The sequence below is a fragment of the Pteropus alecto genome, unplaced genomic scaffold, assembly GCF_000325575.1.
Source record: "Pteropus alecto unplaced genomic scaffold, ASM32557v1 scaffold106, whole genome shotgun sequence".
Lineage (NCBI taxonomy): Eukaryota > Metazoa > Chordata > Mammalia > Chiroptera > Pteropodidae > Pteropus > Pteropus alecto.
The window spans coordinates 18,380,431-18,401,791 of record NW_006442103.1 but is presented as its reverse complement, the minus strand read 5'-3'; the positions used below and the strand labels follow the sequence as shown (position 1 = coordinate 18,401,791).

Below are 21,361 nucleotides of genomic sequence, written 5' to 3'. Positions count from 1 at the left end.
AAAAAATGTACTTTATCACATAAAAGAGTCATCTATGTACCTCAAAATATTTTCCTCATTTCAGAAATTCATTATATTTATAAAACATTATTCTTCCAAGGCTCTTAGATTATGATAAACTGAAATTATAGAAGAATTATACCAACTGTAACAATTCTCACATCAATCGATCCAGTAGGATTTAGCTACATACTTAAGCTCTTTATAACATGTGGTCCCAATAAAAAATACACAAAAATCTGATTTATAACTAGGTAGAATTTGTATATATTTAAAATTTCAGGGACGAGTTTTGTTTTTATTAAAACTAACAAACCACTAGATTAAAATGATAATTCCTTCCTTTAGTTAATACCCAAAAAAGAAAGCCAGCCTTTTCTTCTGTGTAACAAATGGCCTTTCTTAATTAGGTCTCAGTTTGTATGCTGGCCACATTTGGCAAAGTCTAGTCCTTACCAAAAATAGTAACAACCTGCTCTGGCTAGCAATCAAGCAGCAAATCTATTTTTGGCTTTAATGTTTGAAACTCCAAATGCTAGATGCCATGGAACTGTACCTTAAATGGCATAAGCAAACTGGTCCGATAGTAAAGGACAGAATATAAGTATTTGGAGTGCTCCAAAACACCCGTTTCTTTATTCCAAAAGAAGTAATGTTTCAAGTTCAGCAAGCAAATGTACATCTACTCTTGATGTGTGTAAAACCAAAAGAACCTTAGAACTGAAACAACAGGGCAAGGAGGGGTTGAACAACACAATTGTAATTGTAGTCCCTTACGTTACTCTGAATTTACTATTTTCTTAGTGTTTCTGGTTTTTATTATTAATATCTTTATATCTTACCTGTCTCTGAGTGTGCTGGGGCCTAGATAAGGGTACAGGTTTTCTTTAAGCTTTCCTTTGATGAGATGGTCCAGGGTCTCATGTAGGAAAGGTTGATGCTGAGTATACACATTTTCTATTCCCTAAGACAGGGGAAAATGGTTCTTATGACATTTTTGAGAAACTTGCAATATAACGGTTTATGATATTCTTATCAGAAAAGGACATGCACTCAATAGAGGTTTCATGGGATAGGAATTTGAGGAAAATTTTATGGTTAAATAATTTAAAAAATTATTTGCATCAATTAGAAGTGTTCCAATCCCATAATAAGACTATAATTTAAGGCTACCTGTTATAAAGGAATTTTTTAAATGGAATTGCTTAAATCCTTTATCATCTCTTCACTGACCCTCATCCTTTTGTGAAAATGTTATATGATGGTAGAATAAACAAACAAAAAAAAAGATTATGTAGAAAAGGAGACTAGACGCACTCAGGAAAATGGGAAAATTTCAGCAACATAAGAAAGGCTAGCAGATTAAGACTAATCTTTGACCATTTTAAGAAAATAGGTATTTTTAAAAGATCTACAATTGTTTGCTTCATCTTTATTTTCCTTCAAAGCAAACCTACCTAACAAATCTTTAACTAGAAACAAATGCAGTAAAATAACAATGACTAACAGAACTGTCTACCTTTTCATTCTTGGGTATTTCCTGGAAATATCTCATTATTCTCTGCTCAGCTATTTGGTCCAATGCTGCTGCTGCTCCAATATAGAAAGCACTTACAGGAAAAGCTTTCATGAGGACGTCAGCTTTAGTTTCACTTAACTGACACAGTACTAAGTCAGCAGCAATTCGGAAGCTGCTTTGAAGACCGGATTTACTCACTCAGCCGCAGGGGCTTCGATTTCGCTCACTCAGGGCAGCACAGAGATGTCATACCTTCAGTCCTTTGAGGAACTGTTTGGTAATGGCCACGGCATCTTTGGGGCTAAAGAGGTCACTTCCTCTGACCCGTTTACCCCCATATTCAACAACTGCAGACACGAGCTATAAAAAAAGAGAAACAACTTCTTATTACTTGGGGATCAGGAAACTCATTTCATAAGAAAATAACTTTATTAAAGAAATCGAGACATGAGAGAACAGAATTATACATTTACGTGAATAAAAACAGTATGATGTATTGTCTGAGTAAGAACATAATAACAAAGTTGTTTCCTGATTGGTGGGATTAACACTTAAACTTGGTTACCTTTCGATATTTCTCAGAAACACCTTTATTTCTGAGGTCCATTATCAGTCCTGGTAGGCTGTTGCTGCTATGTCGCTCGTAATGTAGAGCATAAAGCATCACCAGGCGGGCAGCATCGAACTCCGTCACTTTGGGGTTCTGCAGGAGCCTCTTTACATTCTGGGGGAAGAGAGAGAGAACTGATATCTATCCCCCATTCCTGAGTGATGTGGTACAATACCGCAGATCTCATAATTATTGAACGGTGGTAATGTGTCTGCGTTCCTAAGTTACTACTATGGCGATGTGTGGTCACAGGTTCGGCAACTGTTTCAACCACAATTAGATGCCTTTTGCCTTAGATAAGAACTAAATAATGAAATAAATTCCCATCATAATTGCTTTAGGACAAAAACGAATTTAGCTCTGGATAGTTCTTTCCTTTTCTTCCTTTCCTTTGTGGAGATGGTCCAGGGTCCCATGTAGGGAAGGTTGAAATTTCCTCGCTGAAACAAGAACAATGTATACTATTTCTACTGCTTCAGTAGAACTGACCAGTTGACTCAAAAACTCTGGTGCTTCCTTTTAGTGTGAGCGACTGGCCAGTGAAATGGAGATGAGTTGTAGAATTTTACAAAGGACTGGCTTAATCTCCAAGATGCATCAGATGTAACAATATGTCTCAGTGTTGTCTACCGGGATATGAGTATGTAAACAGCATATGGAAGAGGGCCGGAACGGACCCGCAGAGGAAGCTAGATGAACTCATGTTTGGGTTTTGTCAACCCTCACATGAAGGGACTTCCATAATGTGAAGATTTATATTTATTGTGCAGAACAAATTAATTCAAGCCAACAAATACTTTTTGAGCTCTCCCCTGGGCATAAGGCACTAGGCCAGGCCCTGGAGGGGATACACTGATGAGTTAGGGACAGTTTCTGTCTTCACAGAGTTCACAGACAAGGGAGTGAAACAGGTGTAGCCCATTGTGCTAAAAAGGCTGCTTCCTGAATGCACTTCAGCTCTATGAGGTTGATGAATACGGGAATGGCGTCGGTTTAACACAGAAGGCATACTGGTTTATACATAACTTTTCCAGCATGTTAATACTTAGAAGAGACCAGGGACGAGCTTCCTCTTTAAAGACAAAACTTTACCAATATATTAAGAAAAAAAGATGAAAATCCTACAGAAATGTTTTCTGCAAGAAGTAGCTGATTTTGCAGTTTTAAGAACCTCTGTACTTTCCACTATACAAAGCTATCTGGGGGAAGGACAAATGTAAATGAAAAGGATGCAAAGTATTTCTCTGCATTAAAAAGCAAAACAAAACAACCAAAAACTGATTGCTATCCCCATATTGTATTTTTAATTTTGATGAAACTAGGCTCCATGAGAAGCAATGTTCTTGAGACCTTATATCTTGATGAATAAAACACGAGCCTCAGGAATAAGGCCACAAAGGATGGACTGAGTGTTTCTATGGACAAGTGACAGTGGAGATATAACTCTGCTAGTATTTTTATTAGGCCTGTTATTATTTTTATTGGACTCTGCATACAATGTTATATAGATTTTTTTTTAGTTATATAGATTTTAAGCTATCTGCTTATAACCCTATTTTCCCATAACCTTTATTTTTAGTGCATGATTTTGCAGAATATGAGGTTTTTCAGAAAACATATGTGGTATTATAACAGAAACGTAAGATACACAAAAAATAAAACAAAAATCAAAAACTGAAAATCAGTGCAATGGGGGGGAGGGGACAAAGCAAAGTATATTTGGTTGCTGAGGAATCAAGAAAGACTTCTTGGAGGAGGTGACATTTGCAAAATACTCTAAAGAATGTTGGAATTAGTCTGATAGACTGAAAGAGGAGATGCTATTAATAGGAATATGGAAATCAGAAAGAAATGGGTTGGACTGAAAGATTGCAAGAGCCTTGGAGGGCACGGGATTCTGAGGACATAACTCCCATCTGTATGGCATTTCACATCTTACAAGGTGCTTTCACATCCACTATCCTCTCGGTACCTCGCAGCGACCAGCTCCAATGCCAGGAGCTCTTCTGTTCCCACTAATGGGGGACTACCAGGCAACTCTCAGGTAGGAAGTTCCGAATGGGGTCCCTGTTGTTGCTTTTCTGCGTGAACGCTTCACTACCATCATCCATATGGAATCAGAAAGGAAGACATTTCTCTTCTACAGATTTAAACCCTGCAGTCGTAAGAACGTCCTTACTTTTCTTCATTTTGTGGTACCTTTTCCACAGAGCAGGCATGGAATACGACCTATTTAGAGTAGCTGTTCAAATGTTCCACTAGTTTCTACTATAATATGAAGAAATTTCAGGGTATAAATTATTATGAAGTAAAAACACACAATTTCATATGTATGTCAGTTAACTTGGCGTAAGTTTGAAACATCTATCTGGGATCTATGTTGTCACGTTTCTTACAGGCACGTTTCATTTCCTGCTCTTGCAGTCGCCCTTTTTAACCTTACATCTACTCAATTTCTAGCTGACCCATCCCTGTACTTTTAAGCAAATCTGAGATACTCAAGTAACCACAAACCCACAAAACTGGCACGGGGACAGACTGTGCAGCAATCAGCTTTAACCCTCTCTCCTTTCTGCCTTCGCTTGTATCTTCACTTGGTTGTCTCCCATTAAAGAATTTACTTCTATTCCTTGAGATCTGATACTGGTATTTAGAGTCCCAGGCTTGAGTCTTACTTTCTGTTGAGGACCTGGTGCAGAGCTGGTCCGAGATGACTCTGAGTAGACTACTTTGCTTACTTTTGAGCCATGGCTTAGGTCAGTATTCTGGCTAGATTGATATATTTCATCATGACAAGAATCTTGTAGGCACAGGCTTTCTTTCTTATCTTTCAGCTACGTAAGTCCTTAAAGAAGAAAGGTATTTTTGTCTTCCTGGTTCCCATGTTATTCTTTGACTTACTTTTAAACTATTTCCCTCGTGGCTACTTGACTCATCAACTTGGCTCACAATGGCATGCATTATATTGAGATTGCAGGGTACTAGCCCGAGAAGAGGAGAAAAAGAATCTGAGAGATTTCTAATTACATAGCGGCTATGTGCTATATGGTGGTATTTACATTTTGGAATTATGACTAAATGATATAATAAACTTCTTGGTTTCTCGTATTAAAATTTCCATAAGCCTTGAGACTATCAAGAGAGAAACATAGTATCACATAATAACAATGACTGAATAAAGAACAAAACAGAAAACTTTTCTCTGTTTATAAGATTCAAAAACCTTCCACTGAATTCTAACATTCATATAGGTCAAATCAAGGAATAGGCAAAGAAGAGCAAAAAACACTGTCCTTGAAGGTCAAGTTTCAAAAAGGAGCTAACAGTCACTCAAAAGAGTTCAATTAAAAACAATTCTTTTCTGATATTTAGAGATTCTTCTATTGTTTTGGGATGACTATTTTTTTGTTTTCTTCTCCCAAAACTATGATGAAGCAGCACAAGAAGAAAATACTTTTATAATGACATACCTACATTTTAAATCATTGTAAAATTACAGATGAAGTCAGCAACTAGAGAGAGATAGTTTCTATTTTTTGCTTTAATTTAAACTTAAATGACAGGATCTCTACTTTGTTATCTGTTATCATGTTGTAGATAATGTAGTAAGTCAATGAACAGCATTATAAGCCAAAAGATTAGAACAGCAAGATGGAATTGGCAGAAGCCTTCAACATGCAGACATGATAAAAAAAAAAAAATGAGTCTATTCTAACTGTTCGAGAGAACAGGGTTATGGGACTGTAAAGACTTTATCTAGGAAAGATGATAGGAAGTAGGCAGCACCCAACTATACTGACTGGTAAATAAATTTGAGGCAGTATTATTTTTCTTAATGACTAGTCAACATAAAATCGAGCTTTGCTCTAGATCTTCTGCTGTTCAGTACTGTTTCTGAAACACTGGTTAAACACTGGTTTAGAGAGAGAAGGATCATTTTTACTCTTAATTGATGAAAGTAAAATTGTCAGCTCTATGCGTCCCCAGCAATTTTTTTATGATTTTAATGAGAAACAAAAAACAAAACAAAACAAAGCAAAACAATAACAACAAAAACCTTCTGGAATCAGGGAGAGATCCAAGGTCACGAGTGGCCTAAAAACACATGTCCTGGGTGCCATAAAGAAAACAGAATGTACCATCAAATAACAATATTGATAATGGTGACCGTTAATATTTGTTGAATGTCATAAGGTACCATGTTAAGTGCTTTACATGTATTGGCTCATTGTAGCCTCACAAAAATCTTTGAACTAGCACAGTTATTTTTCCTCATTTTTTAGACAAAAAGAGTAAGACTTCAGTGATTAAGAATAATTTTCAAACTGAAGCTCTTCGCCACTACTCCATGCCGCTTCAAATAGAACTTTCTCTTCATTTTCTAACAAATATTTATTGAGTCTTTACTAATGTGTTAATAGAATGATCTGAGGTCTTTTCTCCAAGGTCAGGAAAGAAGGATATAAAATAGACTAGTTTCTCTTTCCAAGTGAAAAGCTGTGGTGACAACACGAAGAGGATATTGTTTACTTTCCGAAGATGATCTGTTCACCGTATGAAAAACGTCTTCCTTACTAATCAAGCGAATCTTTCCCGAAGCTACGGATATATTTCAATGGCAGTAGACTGCAGTTTGGTTCTAGTGAAATTCTTTTTAAATCAAATTTTTGTTAGCCTGTAGAATACCTGGTTAGAAGTGGCAGCAATTTACAGGTTAATTTTTGGCAACATACAAGCTTTTTTCCCTCATGTCACAGTTACTATTCAATAAAGCAAACTTCATCTCTACTCAAAAAAACCTCAATTCATGGCTTCATGATGAATTATCATCTAAGGTCAAGCCAAGGAATGCTCCAACCCATCGAGGGGTCAGGCCCCTGGCATCTACTCATTATCAGACAAAAGTTTCCTTTATAGACTATTTAAATCACGTTGCCAAAGAAATCCTTTATAATGGGGGAGCCCAAATCAACTGCTCAGTGTAAAACCCTAAGACCACGGGCAAGAAAACCTTCAAAAGATAACTTTTTAAAATATAAAATATACAGTATATCACAAATGGAACTCATATTTTAAAAGCACTATCTTTCTTTTAGAGTAAACAAAAAATAAGATTTCAGGCAAGGCATTACAGTAACTTTTTCTAACTGCTTTCCATATGGTAGAGAGATACAAATAAAGATAGTAAAATTGGGTAATGATTAAGTTTGGTTCTATTGTTTTAAAGGGAAAATAAAATGATAAAGAAACATGTGGAAATTTAAATTTAGATGTAGGATTAAATTTTGTTTTCATTTAATAAGAGAAAACTTATTTTATTGAAAAAATAAAATAATTCTATTAGGTCTACAAAATAACTCTTAACTGTCTTTAGTAGTGTTGTTTAAAGTAAGTTGGTCCAGTTAAGTAGATTGTGATACATCTTCACAGAGCAATGCTATTTAGTGATCCAGAAGACTGAGTCTTTAGGTTCTGATCTGAAACAGTCTCTGAGATACATGGTTAAGTGAGAAAGTAAATGCAGAACTATGTGTACACTATGATAAAAAGAGAAGAAGACACTCGTACAGGCTTTCACATACACAGAATACGTGCAAGGATGCATGTGAAACTAGTAAGAGACAGTTTTAACTGTATATTTTTCACCGAGTACTATCATTATCTATTTAAGAGAATCTGAATTTAAAACAATTAAAAAATAATAAATAATAATAAAATAATAAAGTTTTCTGTGAAGATTTAAGAACACAGGTATAAAATCAAAAGTGACGATGGAAGCAAATAGCATCTTTATGATTTTCAAAATAATGGTGTTTTCAGAGGAAATCTTGATAAACATTTAAAAAAATTAAAAACCAACAACTATAACTATAAATCCCAGTAAAGAAGCTGGTATAACTAGAGCAATGCCAGGCGGTGGATTGTTGTCTTCTGGTTGTACCATATATTTAAAAAATTATTCTTAGAGGAAGGAAACCAACATTTACAAAGAACCCATCACATATGAAGAATTTTCCATATTTCATCGAATTCTCATAATTTAAAAGTTTGAAATCATTACCCCTGAGGATTGGGCAAAGTAAACCATTTTCCCAAAGAAAACTTTGGTATGTAGAAACAGGCTGTGAGCCAGGACAGTCTGGCTCCAAAGCCTGTGTTGTTTCCATTATACCATGCTGGCTTTGTTTTATAAAGTGAAGGAGAACTGCAGCAGGGAAAGAAAGAGGCTAAGTTTTAGAATATTGGGTCCTTATTAATTAGGAAATATGCTCCTTATAATAAGTGGCTTAGAAATGGCTGTCTCCTAAAGGCCGTTTATTCTCAGGTTACTCATTGTCAGTGATGCCACGTTTTGTCATGTCTCAGGAACCTTGGAATGATCTGATTCGTTCCGTCTTGTTATCTTTATATCCAAACTGTCACGAAATTGTTGTTTTCTCCTTCTGAAATGTGTCTCGGATTTGTCCTTCCTATTCATTTTTACTGTTAATGCTATGAGTCTACTAGCCTCACTGACCAGTTTTTTCACCTCCAAAGCATCCTAACTAGATTAAATTTCCTAAAATACTGCTTTCATCACATCAACTTTCTATATAAGACCCTACGATGGATCTCTCTGCCTCTCTCAGCAAGTACAAATTCCTCTTAATAAGCTTCTTCATAAACTGGTCCTGTTTACCAATTCAATGTTATCTCCTATTCTCTTTCACACCCACTCTCAACGGGTCAAACTATTTATTATTTTCTGCATACTTCTGCAGCTTTGCTTTTGCTGTTATCCCTGACTGAAATCCTCCTCCGGATTCTATTCATTCCTTATGGTCCATCACCTTCTCTAAGAAACTGTCCCCAATAACCTCCAATCGTATTACAGTATCACAATTTTGACTTGATTAAATATTTTCTAGAAACACTGCCTAATTGTTTCTTGTGCTTTAGTTTTGTCTCTTCAACTAAACTGTAAATTTCTTGAGGCCAGGGTCTGCTTATGTCACTTTTCTTCTAAAATTCTCTGGCAGTTCCCATTATTTTAAGATGAAAGCCCAACCTCCTGTCAAGGCCATAACCTGGCCCCAGTATGTCTTTCTGGCTCGTCTAAGACAACTTCTCATCTCGTACTCTGCACCAGTTACACTGAATTATTCTGCTTCCTTCATTTTACTTATTTATTTACATCCCCATGCCTGCATTCTCTCTGCCAAGAATTCCCCCCGCCCTTTTCTCTGATTGGTGCATTCCTCCTACTTAATTATTTGTCCAGACCCAAGTCTAATGTCATCTTCTCTAAAAGGCTCTAAGAAGTTTCATCCTTAGAGAGAACAGTTGTCCTTCTTTTGTATTTCCATTTCTCTTTGGAAATACCTCTAAAATAGCACTTATGCATGGTATTATAATTCCTGGTTTAAATTTCTTTCTCTCTGACTATAGTGTAAGCTCTTTGAGAGAAAGGATGGTATCTTATTCATCTTTGTATCTCTAGACCCTCACGTGTATGTACATATAGCAGGCATTCACATGTTTGGAATGAAAAGCAGATGTTCAATAGTAAAAATACTTATATAATGCATTTTAATATAATTATATCCTTTAAAATCTTCCTAATAACTCTGTGAAATAAATATCATTATTATATCTATTTTACAAATGAGGAACTGGCTTAGAGATTAAGCCAACAGCTCCAGGTCACAAAGCCAGTAAGTGGTAAACCAAACGCTAAAATCCAGATCTTCCGATTTTAGTCTAGTGTTCTTTCTAGTAGACTAGGCGGCCCTCCTAAATACTCAGTTAACTGCCTGGACCCTTTGGAATTGCACATTATTTTTCTCCTGTGGCTCTTATCATGTAGCTATCTTAAAAAACATAAATTTGTGTCCTTGTCTCAACTCCTTGGTAGACTGTTAAGTTCCATGTTGGTGAAGAAGGATTACTTGCCTTTGTATCTCTTGCTCTGCCTGGCACAGTACCTTACACATAGTAGGTGCTCATCAAATGGGACTAAACAGATACCTGGAGAGCACTAGAATGGTCATTTTGGCAGGCCAGTTCTTGCTCAACCTCCGAAACCTCCAGCAGATTCCGCTCACTGACTAGCCGAGACAGCTCCCCAACCACGGTCACATGCTTCGACACAGTCCCAGACATCTTCTTGAACTGTGGGTAATTCTCGACAAAGGCCTACCATGGGAAAAACATCAATTGGGGTTCTGTTATTTCTTGACCAAGGATAGGCACATATGAAGAAGGAAGAAAAAAAAAAAAAAAGAAGGATTATTCTTCTGCCCAGACTAAGGCATCTACGGGTTTCGATTACTGGCATTCTGTCATGCCTAAAAAGAGAAGAACCGGTGTATGTCAGCAGACTGGGTTTTTAAATAGTCCAAATATGACTGAAGAATGGAAAGAAGTATATGGCTTATTATGAAGTTTTTGTGATATTATTTCCTAAAGAGAACTATTATAGAAAATAACTTCGAACCAAGCAAAATGAATCAAGGTAGAAATCAGACCCAGAATATGCCAGAAATGCTGCTTACATGAATAGGTCCAAAGTCTTGTATGTTAGTCATCCATGCACATGTTCAATTTACCTTCATGTCTGCTATTGATTCTAGTTTTTGCTGTTCTTTTGGTTTCTTCTTCTGAAAGTCTTCCATGAGATTCTTTATATTGCTACCAATCTCGGCAAAGTTCAGGTACATATTCTGTGAAAAAGGAAGTTGGAAACATAGTTCTATCAACTAGTCTGACTTTCAGACAATTTAAAAGAAGTGAAAACGACTCCTGAAAGCAGTTAGAATTGAAAGGCAAGAAAATTCCATCATAATGACCATATCTGGACATCGGCCAGGGCACCGGTGATGAACACCACCATTACTGTTCTCCCAAAGGGCTACGGAAGGGGCGGAAGTCAATAAATCGGGTTCTAATTTTAAAAGTATAAAATCATCCCTTGAGATGCAGTTTATCTACACAATGCCTCTATCATCCTTCCACATGAAATCCCATACCTGCTCTCATTTTAACAAGTTAATATTAACATAAAAATCAATTAAAAAATTTTAAAATCACCTACGTTAGCATAGAATTCATCATTTTCAGCAGATAGGACCACTTCTCTTAAGTCTTTACTGATGCCCGGCACTCTGGACAGGTCAATCCGATTGTTGTTTATGCCCAGTAGTTCATGGACCATGGCCTGATATGTCCACTAAATGAAGAATCATGACCAAAAAAAAAAAAAAAAATTGGTAACTGAGAAAACATGGAAAAAGTAAATGTTCAGGAAAACCAATAAAAACGGATAACATTCTTAGTAATTAGTTTACATGGAGATTCTCTACTTAGTTCAAATTTTATTGATATTTTGTGCTATACTAAGCATTAAAATTGTCATTTTAATTGATTAAACATCCAAAAGTCAAAATACGTTTAGATTTCACACTTTTGGAAGAAAGGCAGCAAGATTAATATTCCTGATAAAAAGAAAACAAATAAGATCTATCATTAGCTCCAATTTTTGCCTGTGAATTAAGAGTATATTTTTGGCTTCACAGATAGGGCTATATTGGTACTGCAGCTACGAGCTGTACCATTTCCTGTGCGCTTCTGTGGTTTTCTGCAGCACGAGAAGTGTGTTCTTGCAGATTTGAGTGCTACTATATTTATCCTGGGAACACTAATATTATCAGAAAAAACCTTGTGAGTTGATGAAAACACACGTATTCAGAAGCTTGCCTCTGAATTCATTTTATTTTATATTTTTACTTAATATGACTTGTGAAGAAGGACTGGTTTCCAGTCTTACATATGTGAACTTATTTGGTAAAATGGGAAAGGAAAATCCCCAAATTCTGCCTTTTCCCCATTTATGGAGAATGGGTTACTTTTAGTCATAGGTCCATTAGACAAAAGTAAGTATTTTCCAGCAAATTACCCTCTAAATCTAGAATCTAAATGCAAGAATTATTTATATGTGTATTATTTCATCTTAAGCAATCTAGATTAAGAAATAACTGAGGTTTTTTTTAATGCTTCCATAGACAGCATCCCGCGCACACCACTGCCATCAGCACCTACTCTATAATTAAATTTTCTGTTTACTTCTCTCTTCATTGGACCATGAGCTCTTTGAGAGCAGAGACGGTATCTTTTAACCTTTTATCTCCAGGACTTAAAACAGTACCTGGCACATAATAGGTCCTCAGCGAAATCCATTGAATGAATGGTTACTTTTCTTTGGGAAACAGAATTATAGGCAATCATTTCTCTTTCTAATTTTTTATATTATATATTTTTTTAAGTGAACATATATTATATTGAATTTTAGGAATACAAGGCTATTCTATCATAGAGAAGTCGCATTCCACGGCCACAGACTTCCCCAGCATTAACATTATTATAAACTGGGAAGCAACTTAAATATAGACTGTGCCTTTCTCTACAAATTCAAAGTCACTGTTAATAAAACATCTACTCTGCAAGGCACTGTGCTTGTACTTGCGGAAGAACAAACGCAGTCTGCCCTGAAAGAATGTATAACCTAGGAGAGTGAAAACAATCGAAGTTGCAACATGGCCGGAGCAGCATGAGACATAAGAGACACAAAGTTCCACGGTAATTCAGGGGAAAAAAGAACATGTCTGACTGAAAGAATAAAGGTTTCAAGGAGATGTTTCGAGTGGCTTTCAAGATGACTTTTGATAGGCAGAGTCGGGAAGAGAAGGCATTCCAAGCATTTCAGAGTTTAGACAGAGGTCACGACATGAGTGCACTGATGGCAGAAACGGTGTGGCAAATCCGCACAGTGGTGAGCCGTGCGTTTCACAAGGCTGGGCCTGGACTGTGAGGGCTCTTGGATGCCAAGTTCAGGAGTCTGTTTTCAACCCACTGGACAAATGGGAACCAATGAAGATTTTTAAGCCAGGAATAACAGGATCGGAACTGTGCTTTTGGAAAAGTCATTTAACCTCATTGTGTCTGTGAAATTCATTAGAATGGGAAGAAATGAAAAGTGGGAATTAAGTAGATGACTATTTCCGTATTCCCATAAGAGATTAGGGTCTTCACCAAGGTAATGGAAGAAAGAATGGAAAAGAACAGACGGACACTGGAGAAATAGAATCTACAGAACCTAGAAGTTGCCTTGATTAGGGGTGTGGGTGGTGGCAGAAAGGGACAGGAAGGATGAGGCAGAAGAAAGAATCAAAGATTACTGTGGCTAGAAGAATAGTGATATCAAAACAGCAGGAAATACAAGGCAAAACAAGACCGGCAAATAGGAGGCAAATACATGCACCATGCTGCTCATTTCCGCATCTGCATGTTGATGAATTCCACTGGAAATCATCCTTCTGTTATGCTAACAAAGGGTTCGCACCTGGTTTAGCAATGGGGTGATGGCATCATCGCAGCGATCTAAAATAAGGAGCAGTGGAGGAACCTCAGTCCGTCGAAATTCGAACAGTTCATATTCTTTAGTTATTACTTGCTGTGGGTGAGAGGGAAAGATGGGTTGGTCAACAAATCAGTTGCAGATAGAGATGATATAAATAGGAGATTAATAAATAACAATCACATTTAACGACAGCTCTTTGCACCTTCGTCGGCCTTCCATAAAAAGATTCAAAAGCTTGGTGAAGTTCAGTAGTGTTCTGTTTAAGAAGTTAGGATTTGAAACTCTATTTTACAAGTAGTTTAACTAGATCAAAAGAAGTTAAGTAGCTTGGAAATATTTCTTGGATGAAACCTATGAAGTTTAGCTCTAATTTGTGTCTTTTGGTTTTGAATTACTTTGCCATAAACCTAACACATCATTTCTTTGGTTGTAGGTAAAATATTCCTTTAGTTTCTGAAATATAAGGAAATGAATGGCCTCAATGTTTTGGAACTAGGAGCAGAGACTGCCATACCTTAACACATTCCGCAAGTCTCTTTGCTGCCTCTGATGAAAGCTGATAACGAATCATGGGACATTTCTTCAGCGATAAAAGGAGAGCTGTTAGTCCTTGAGTCGTTCTGGACAGTTGGGCTGGATCCCAGTTTCGACCCTTTTTGTTAAAAACATATATTCAGGGAAAGTATTTTAATTTTTTCTTACAAATTTGATTACTCCCACCTGATAAATACAATAAAAAAAAAAAAAAATCCTTTCCTTCCATACCTGGCAGCAACCCAAAATATTGAGGGAAAACAAATGTGGATTCACAGCAATGTAGTCACCATAAAATTCCTGCAAACAAAGCATCAAGATCATTCGGTCATTCCATAAACTCCAACTGCATCATGCAGTAATATTTTCATATGTGATATCAAATCTGAGGAAATGCAAATATGAAAGATTTACAAAAATTGATCAATTCTAATTGAGTAACATAGTCGATGTGGGGAAATAAATAAAATAATTATAAAACAGCAGCAATAATAACAAATCTTTAAAAAAACAAAACAAAAGTTGCAGAAGCATATTCCTGGAGGTCTCTACGCACACTTATCAATTAGCAAAAATAAAATACTGCTATAGGATATACGGTGTCATACTCAGATGAAAAAGAACTTTGCCTTCCAGTACGTTCTCATGAGGGAGACTATGATTTAAAATAGGTCCTTTTTTATTCATTTATCACTTAGCACATACTTCTGAATATCCGAAACTTGTTTATTTGCTGCCCTGAAGAAAATATTTTCACTTAGGTCATAAACATATTCAAATGTTTGTGATAAACGTATTTGAGAACACTAAACTGCTTAAGGCGGAAAGGGTAACAAGGTATGTTCTAATGTGATGTATTATGTAGTATGAAGAATAAATACTTAGAAGTTTCCAAGTTTCAACCTAATGACAAACATCATCTTATTATTCCCAAAGTGAGAAAACTGCAAAGGGAACTTTAACCAGCCTCATCCACGCCCTCCACTTCCTGTCCTCCCCCAGTCAGATGTCGTCCTGTACATGAACGTTCTTATAATGCAGCCCATCAAACTAACCTAGGACATATCTGACTTTGTCCCCAGCCCTGTGAAACTCTTCCTACCAATCTAGTAGGATCCAGTGCCAGTCCAATCTCCTTATTCCCAGTGACTCCTTCTGTCCCCATCCAATTTGACACTTCTTCCAAACTTTCTAAATATGAGTATGGTCTGGTGTGATGAATATTTATTGTGTCTGATCAACAGCCTCCCTTCTTCTGAGACAGCATCTTCTTTATTTTTAGACTCAAACTTTAAAAAGGGACAATAGAAGAGATGTGTTAGCAGCGGTCCCCCACCTTTTTGGTACGAGGGACCGGCGCTCCTATGAGAGTCTAATCCCTAATGATCTGGGGTGGAGCTGAGGCGGTGATGCTGGCGCTGGGGAGCGGCTGCAGATACAGATGCAGCTTCTCTTGCTCTCCCACTGCTCACCTCCTGCTGTGTGGCCTGGTTCTTAACAGGCCACGGACCGGTACTGGTCCTTGGCCTGGGGCTTGGGGACCCCCGAAACAGACCAATATGTTTACCTGAACCTCAGCCACAACTTCTTGTTCATCAGCTTCAGCTAATGACTTCACATCACTCTTGCTGATCACATTACTGAAATCTGAAACAGACATATAATTGTGGTTGACTCAAAGGAGACCATCTCTGTGCAACAGACATAACTAAGCCTGATAGTTAAAGGGTAATGACGAACTGAAGTTTAGTGTATATTGTGGTGTGTGTCAAAGTCGAGCACCTTCAAATTGTAATGAGTAGTTTAAACATGTTTAAATCCATAAATTCATAATAATACTTTACTAAAAAAAGGATTACTATTGTAGGCATTGGAAGATGCTAGGAAACCAAGTCTTATCTTGAAAATGGCAAGTAAAGGGAAAGAAGTAAGTTTTCATCCATTTATTACAAACTGTACTACCAAACAACAAAATAGTGAACGAGGGGAAACTTCTCTTTATAGAAACATCTGGCTAAAAAATAAAGAAGGAATGATAATGATAGAATTAAAACATCATCATTTTTTTCAACCCCTAATGGTTGAAAAAAAGAAAACCTGTGACTATTAGCCAATGAATCAGTGGCTGGACCTAGGCATTGAGCATCAACTACTGTGACTATCACAGTAAGAGATGATCAGTGGAAGCATATAACACTTCGTATGAAGTATTCCTGCCCCAAAGAAATCAGGTCTGAATCTAAGTAAGCCTCTATACCAAGTACCAATTTACAGAAACTAGAAGATAGAGGAACATTTAAAACTGCAAAGAACATGTTAAACTACCCCACAGGGATATATTCAGCAAGATCTAGGTTGTAGGAAACTTTTAACAGAACAGTGTAGCTTCTTCAATAAATAAATTGCACAGGAGAGAGAACTTATAGAAGAGTAAAGAAACTTAAACAACATTATCAACCAATAGCAATGTGTGGACCTTACTATGATCCTGATTCAAACAAACAGTAAAAAAAAAAGACATTCGAGAATTTTAAATGTGAATGTTGAGTGAATATTTAAAAATAAGAATAATTTTTCATTATTTGGATGTAATAATAGTATTTTTTTAAAAAATAGTATTTTAAAAAATGAGTCCTTATCTTTTAGAGAAGCATACAGAAATACTTATGAATAAAATCATATAATGTCTTAGATTTCCTTCAAAATAATATCGGTGGGGGTGCAGGTGGCAGTATAGTCATGGCACAGTGATTGCTGAAATTGGAAGATGGGTGCATTGGAATTTATAATACTATTCTGTCTACTTTTATACATACTTGAAAACTTCCATAATAAAAAATTTTCTCAATAAAGGGAAGAGCCTGTTACACAAGATATTTAGTAAACATAAAAATATACAAAAATAAGATTATTTAAAGAACGAGATGAGCAGGAGGCCAGTTTTGTGTTGAAAGTTTATAACGAATAAAATTACTACATATAAACTCACTTTAGTTTATTTCAATCTCGATCTACAATTATTTCAAAATAAAAAGTTTAATTAAAAAAGAAAACCTGTGACTATTAGCCAAAAAACAAAACAAAACAAAACAAAAACTAGGAACACAGAAACTAATAAAACTGCCTATTTTTACCACTTGGGATTGTTGTAAGAGCTGAATGAAATAATATATAAGAAAGTTCTTTATAAAGTACAAAGTCTTATCATAAATGTTAATTTGTGTTACTATTATTAAATTATAGTATACGCTGAAGAAAGTACGCATGTCGTAGACTATAGTCTAAACCCTAAAAATCCAAAGCTTTCCACTAAGCTTTAAAACTTCTCAAATGCCCGACCGAGTATTGTCTTTGGTTTTAGAAATAGAAATCAAGCAAACTATACTAACCTATAAAGATCAATAATGACATCTAGAGGAGAATGGATGTAACTTCCAAAGCAGAATGGAAAATACATCAAAAAAAAAAAAATCCATATAAATTGTCTAGTAACCACATACCTAGTTTATTTCCAGGTCTCCACTCCCCTCCAAAAAAAAAATTATGCACAAAAGAGATATTTACCTGATGATTTATACTTTCAAGTACTACATAAAGTAGCAACGAAAAGTGAAATGTTTTCATCTAGTATGTAATGTAAATCTCTGCCTTTCCAACAAACTCAAGTATATCCTCCCTCTGAATAAATAAATCAGCTTCCATGGCTCAGTTCATAAAGGTATAAAATAGGAATAAGTATATACTTTTTTTTTTTTTTTTTTTGCAAAGATAGGATATGAAATCTGGCTACTTACAACTTTTGACTTACAAAGAATTTTGAAAGGTAGAGTAAAAACAATTTTTTTACATAGGTGACTAATGATTAAAGGAAACCACATATATAGCTTTCTGAAATAGAATGTCGGCTGTAAGATTTTTAAAACTTTGAAATGACATTGAAAAAAACAGACTCTTATAGTAATGGATTCACTTAACTTATTGGTGATATGAAGTGCTCAATAGAACACACTAGCTAAGATATAGTTACATGATTGAATAGGTGAAATAAAATACTTACAAATAAAATATATACTATATTTGGGTCTTCGGAGCTCCTGAATCAGATGATCTACATTCTCCTACAAAAGAAAGAACAAACAAAATATGAGACTTGATTAAGTGAAAAAGTCATAAATATCATCTTTTGATTTTTTTTAAGTATTTATTGAAAGTACTAGTCGCTAAGGTCTAGATTAAGTGTGTGAATGTTGACAGGGTGAGGTGAGGGCTGGGGATAAAAAAGACATACATTAAATATAATGATCAGGAATCATATATAATATTAACTACCTGCATTACCTTGGCCAAATTAAGATTAATAAATATAAGGGATACAGATGTTGAAATACATCATAAAATTGATAATTCTGAAAATTTGCCTCAAAGCTCCTTGTCTAATCAGATGAATAAATTGTATTCATCTGATTAAAAACCTTCTATAGACTACCAAAATGTGGCTAGTCCTTTAAAAACCAATGTTCAAGAGAAGATAGTTAATTATATTCACTTTGGCTTTTAACTTGTTGGGACCTAAGACTGCACAGGTGTAATGTTTGTGCAATATTTGCAAACAGCAGGCTAAGACCTTTTCTATAATTACATTATTTTAAAATAAAATACGAAATTTAGAAATAAACAACAATTGATTTTTAGGTCAAAACAAGAATTCCAATTGCATGAGAACATAATGCAGGTTTTATGTATTTTTTTGATACTGTAATGCATGGTTAAATTTCATTATAAGTTTGGTTCCCAAACTATACATGATATAAAATACCATTTTTGGATGTTAAAAAAATCATAATTTCCTTACAGAATTAAAGGTAAACAATGCGCATTGCTTGTTAAATGGGAAACGTTTTTAAAAATTATCATTTAGATTTAAAAATACATTAAAAATTAACTTTATAATATAATCTTAAGGAAAAACTGTTAAGAACATATTTTGAATTTGAGAGAGCATGTGAGTTTCCCTAATAAAAAATGTTAGGAAATGATAGACTAGCTGGATCTCTAAGATCCCTCTCAGAATTCCATGACTAAGAGCTACAAATGTGAAACAGTTGGAAATTACTCTAATACAGTATTAACGTATTCATTAATTCAGGAACTATTTATTATCCACTATGTGGCAGGCTTTAGGGGTATAACAGTGTGAAAAACAGATGCCATCTCTGCTCTCACGGAGCTTATTACTGGTAGGTGAGACAGATATTAATTAATCACACAATACGTATAACACTTCAATCATGACAAGCAATAGGGAGAGGAAGATGGTATTGTTAGTGCTTATAAGAGGGGGGTTTGACCTGGTCAGCGAGGCCAGGGAAGATTTGCTTGAAGAAATGAAGAAATTCCATGGAAAGAGAAGAGCTTGTGCAAAGATCCTATGGCATGATGGAACACAATGGAATGAAACATTAGTGTGGCTAAGAGCAAAAGGGAGAATCATTTGAAATGAGGCTGTAGAAATGATAGGATCTTGTAGGCCACAGTAAAGAGTTTTGTCTTTATCATAAAAGCAATGAGAAGTCATTCAAGGATTTCGAGTAGGGGCAACACGATCAGATTTGTATTCTGGAAAGTACATAACGCACAAGCACGGTAAAAGAGTACATTGGAATTGAAGAACATGAATATAAAGCAAGAGAATGTACAAAATAAGACTGAAATAGTTAAGGATTTTAACATGAGGACTCAAGTTAGATTTAGAAGATGGATGAAAACTGACAGAAGTCTATCAAATTCTCCAATTAGGGGAATGGAATAAAGACAGGGCAGAAACAAGCATGTATAGGGGTGATAAAAAGGCCAAGTTGGCTGTAGTGGAGGAGCAGACATAAGACATAGGAGGTTGGATGCGTAGGGACAGACCAGACCAGTTAAAGGAGGGCTTCGAGGGCTGAGTTACTAAATATAATCATGGAAGTAAAACTGAGCCATTATAGGTTCCTGAGCATAGATGTGAATAAAATGATAGGCTCAAGACATTAGTCTAAGTCTATAAGATTAAGTGGCAATGGTGTTCAGTGTGATAGGTATGGAGGTTAATCCAGGAATAAAGTGACATGGGTCTCTGCTAGGGCAGTTAGTGGCTTTGGAAGTATCTGGGAACCTAAAAGACATCTTGAAGGAAAAACTGGCTGTAAGGAGTAAACTGAGATAATGAAAAGGAGGAAAGTCGAGGTTATAACTCTGATAAACCGGGATAATTATGATGCCACAAGTGATGATAATACAAATTTATTTTGCCTCTGTAAAGCTTTCAGATCATAGCATCTTGCGGTTGCCTGGGCAGATGGCAGCTCAGTTTATGCAGTACCTTCGTAGGTCGAAGAAAACAAATTGCTTTTAGATGTTTCATGATCTCTCGATTTGGAGAATCAATACGTTCAAAAAGGTACACTTCCTTCTGAAGAATCTCCGATTGCGTGTATACCATACTCACTATGCCAGTCTGTAAAGGAAAAGAATTACTAATATTATGCTAGTTCAAAATAAGAATACCTAAGACTTCATTTTTTTTTTTTGTTAATACTTAGCCGGATAACTTAAATACTAACATAGGTAAATAGCATTTACTGAGCATCCCAAACATGTAGGTAAGGTACCAGAATGAAACATACTCTCTCTGAACATGGACGATCCATAATTTTCCAAAACCAAACAAAGTTCTATCAGCTTAAAGAGTTTTTTTAAAATTCTGTAATCAACAAACAATAGCGTGGCATCTCAGCTCGAGCCCCAGCAGCTCTACTTTAAAAACACAACGCTGAGTGGAAATAACAGGACCATCCCACAGTCTCGCATATTTCTTGGCAGAAACATGTAGAAAAGGATTTCTGATTCCAAGGAATCGTTCCGGGTGCAGGAAGAACTCTCTGGCAGTGGTTAAAGCCATTTCGTCCGAACACCTCCCTGGCAAGCTTTATACAACCTTTCAGTGCCACACAGAACTGACCCTCATTTAAAACATCTCTAATTCAATACTAAATCCTGCAGAGGAATGGGACCGGCTATTGTGAGGGAGGGAGTGAGGGAGGGTCCCCGCACAAACAAACGCTGAGCAAAAGCAAACTCACCGTCTCCTTATCCATGAGAAGCACTTTCATGCCGGGTCCGCTGTCCTCTATCATTTTGGAGACGTACTGCTTCACAGCGAAAACCACGTTCATGGTGGCGAGCCGACAGCTTAGCCCCCCGGCCCTTCCCGCCCCCTTTTTTTCTTGCTAAAGGAACCCCCGGCTCCTTGGCCGGGTCCCGG

At 36.1% G+C, this 21,361-nt stretch overlaps 1 protein-coding gene across 3 annotated transcripts in view; it reads right to left on the bottom strand.

Moving 5' to 3' along the window:
- VPS45 (vacuolar protein sorting 45 homolog) overlaps positions 1-21,355 on the bottom strand; it is a 49,105-nt gene extending 27,750 nt beyond the window's left edge. For 2 of the 3 annotated variants that reach the window (XM_006919730.3, XM_015595565.2), the window contains exons 1-13: positions 21,180-21,355; positions 20,420-20,554; positions 18,116-18,176; positions 15,626-15,705; positions 14,290-14,358; positions 14,039-14,176; positions 13,507-13,617; positions 11,203-11,337; positions 10,718-10,831; positions 10,137-10,304; positions 2,085-2,243; positions 1,772-1,879; positions 843-964 (exon numbers count right to left, since the gene is read on the bottom strand). In XM_006919730.3, the coding sequence (XP_006919792.1) occupies positions 843-964; positions 1,772-1,879; positions 2,085-2,243; positions 10,137-10,304; positions 10,718-10,831; positions 11,203-11,337; positions 13,507-13,617; positions 14,039-14,176; positions 14,290-14,358; positions 15,626-15,705; positions 18,116-18,176; positions 20,420-20,554; positions 21,180-21,272 (1,493 nt within the window). In that variant the 5' untranslated portion in view covers positions 21,273-21,355. The remainder of the gene's footprint in view (positions 1-842; positions 965-1,771; positions 1,880-2,084; positions 2,244-10,136; positions 10,305-10,717; positions 10,832-11,202; positions 11,338-13,506; positions 13,618-14,038; positions 14,177-14,289; positions 14,359-15,625; positions 15,706-18,115; positions 18,177-20,419; positions 20,555-21,179) is intronic. The other variant, XM_025052218.1, reaches the window with a different exon arrangement.
- Positions 21,356-21,361: the final 6 nt, after the last annotated feature.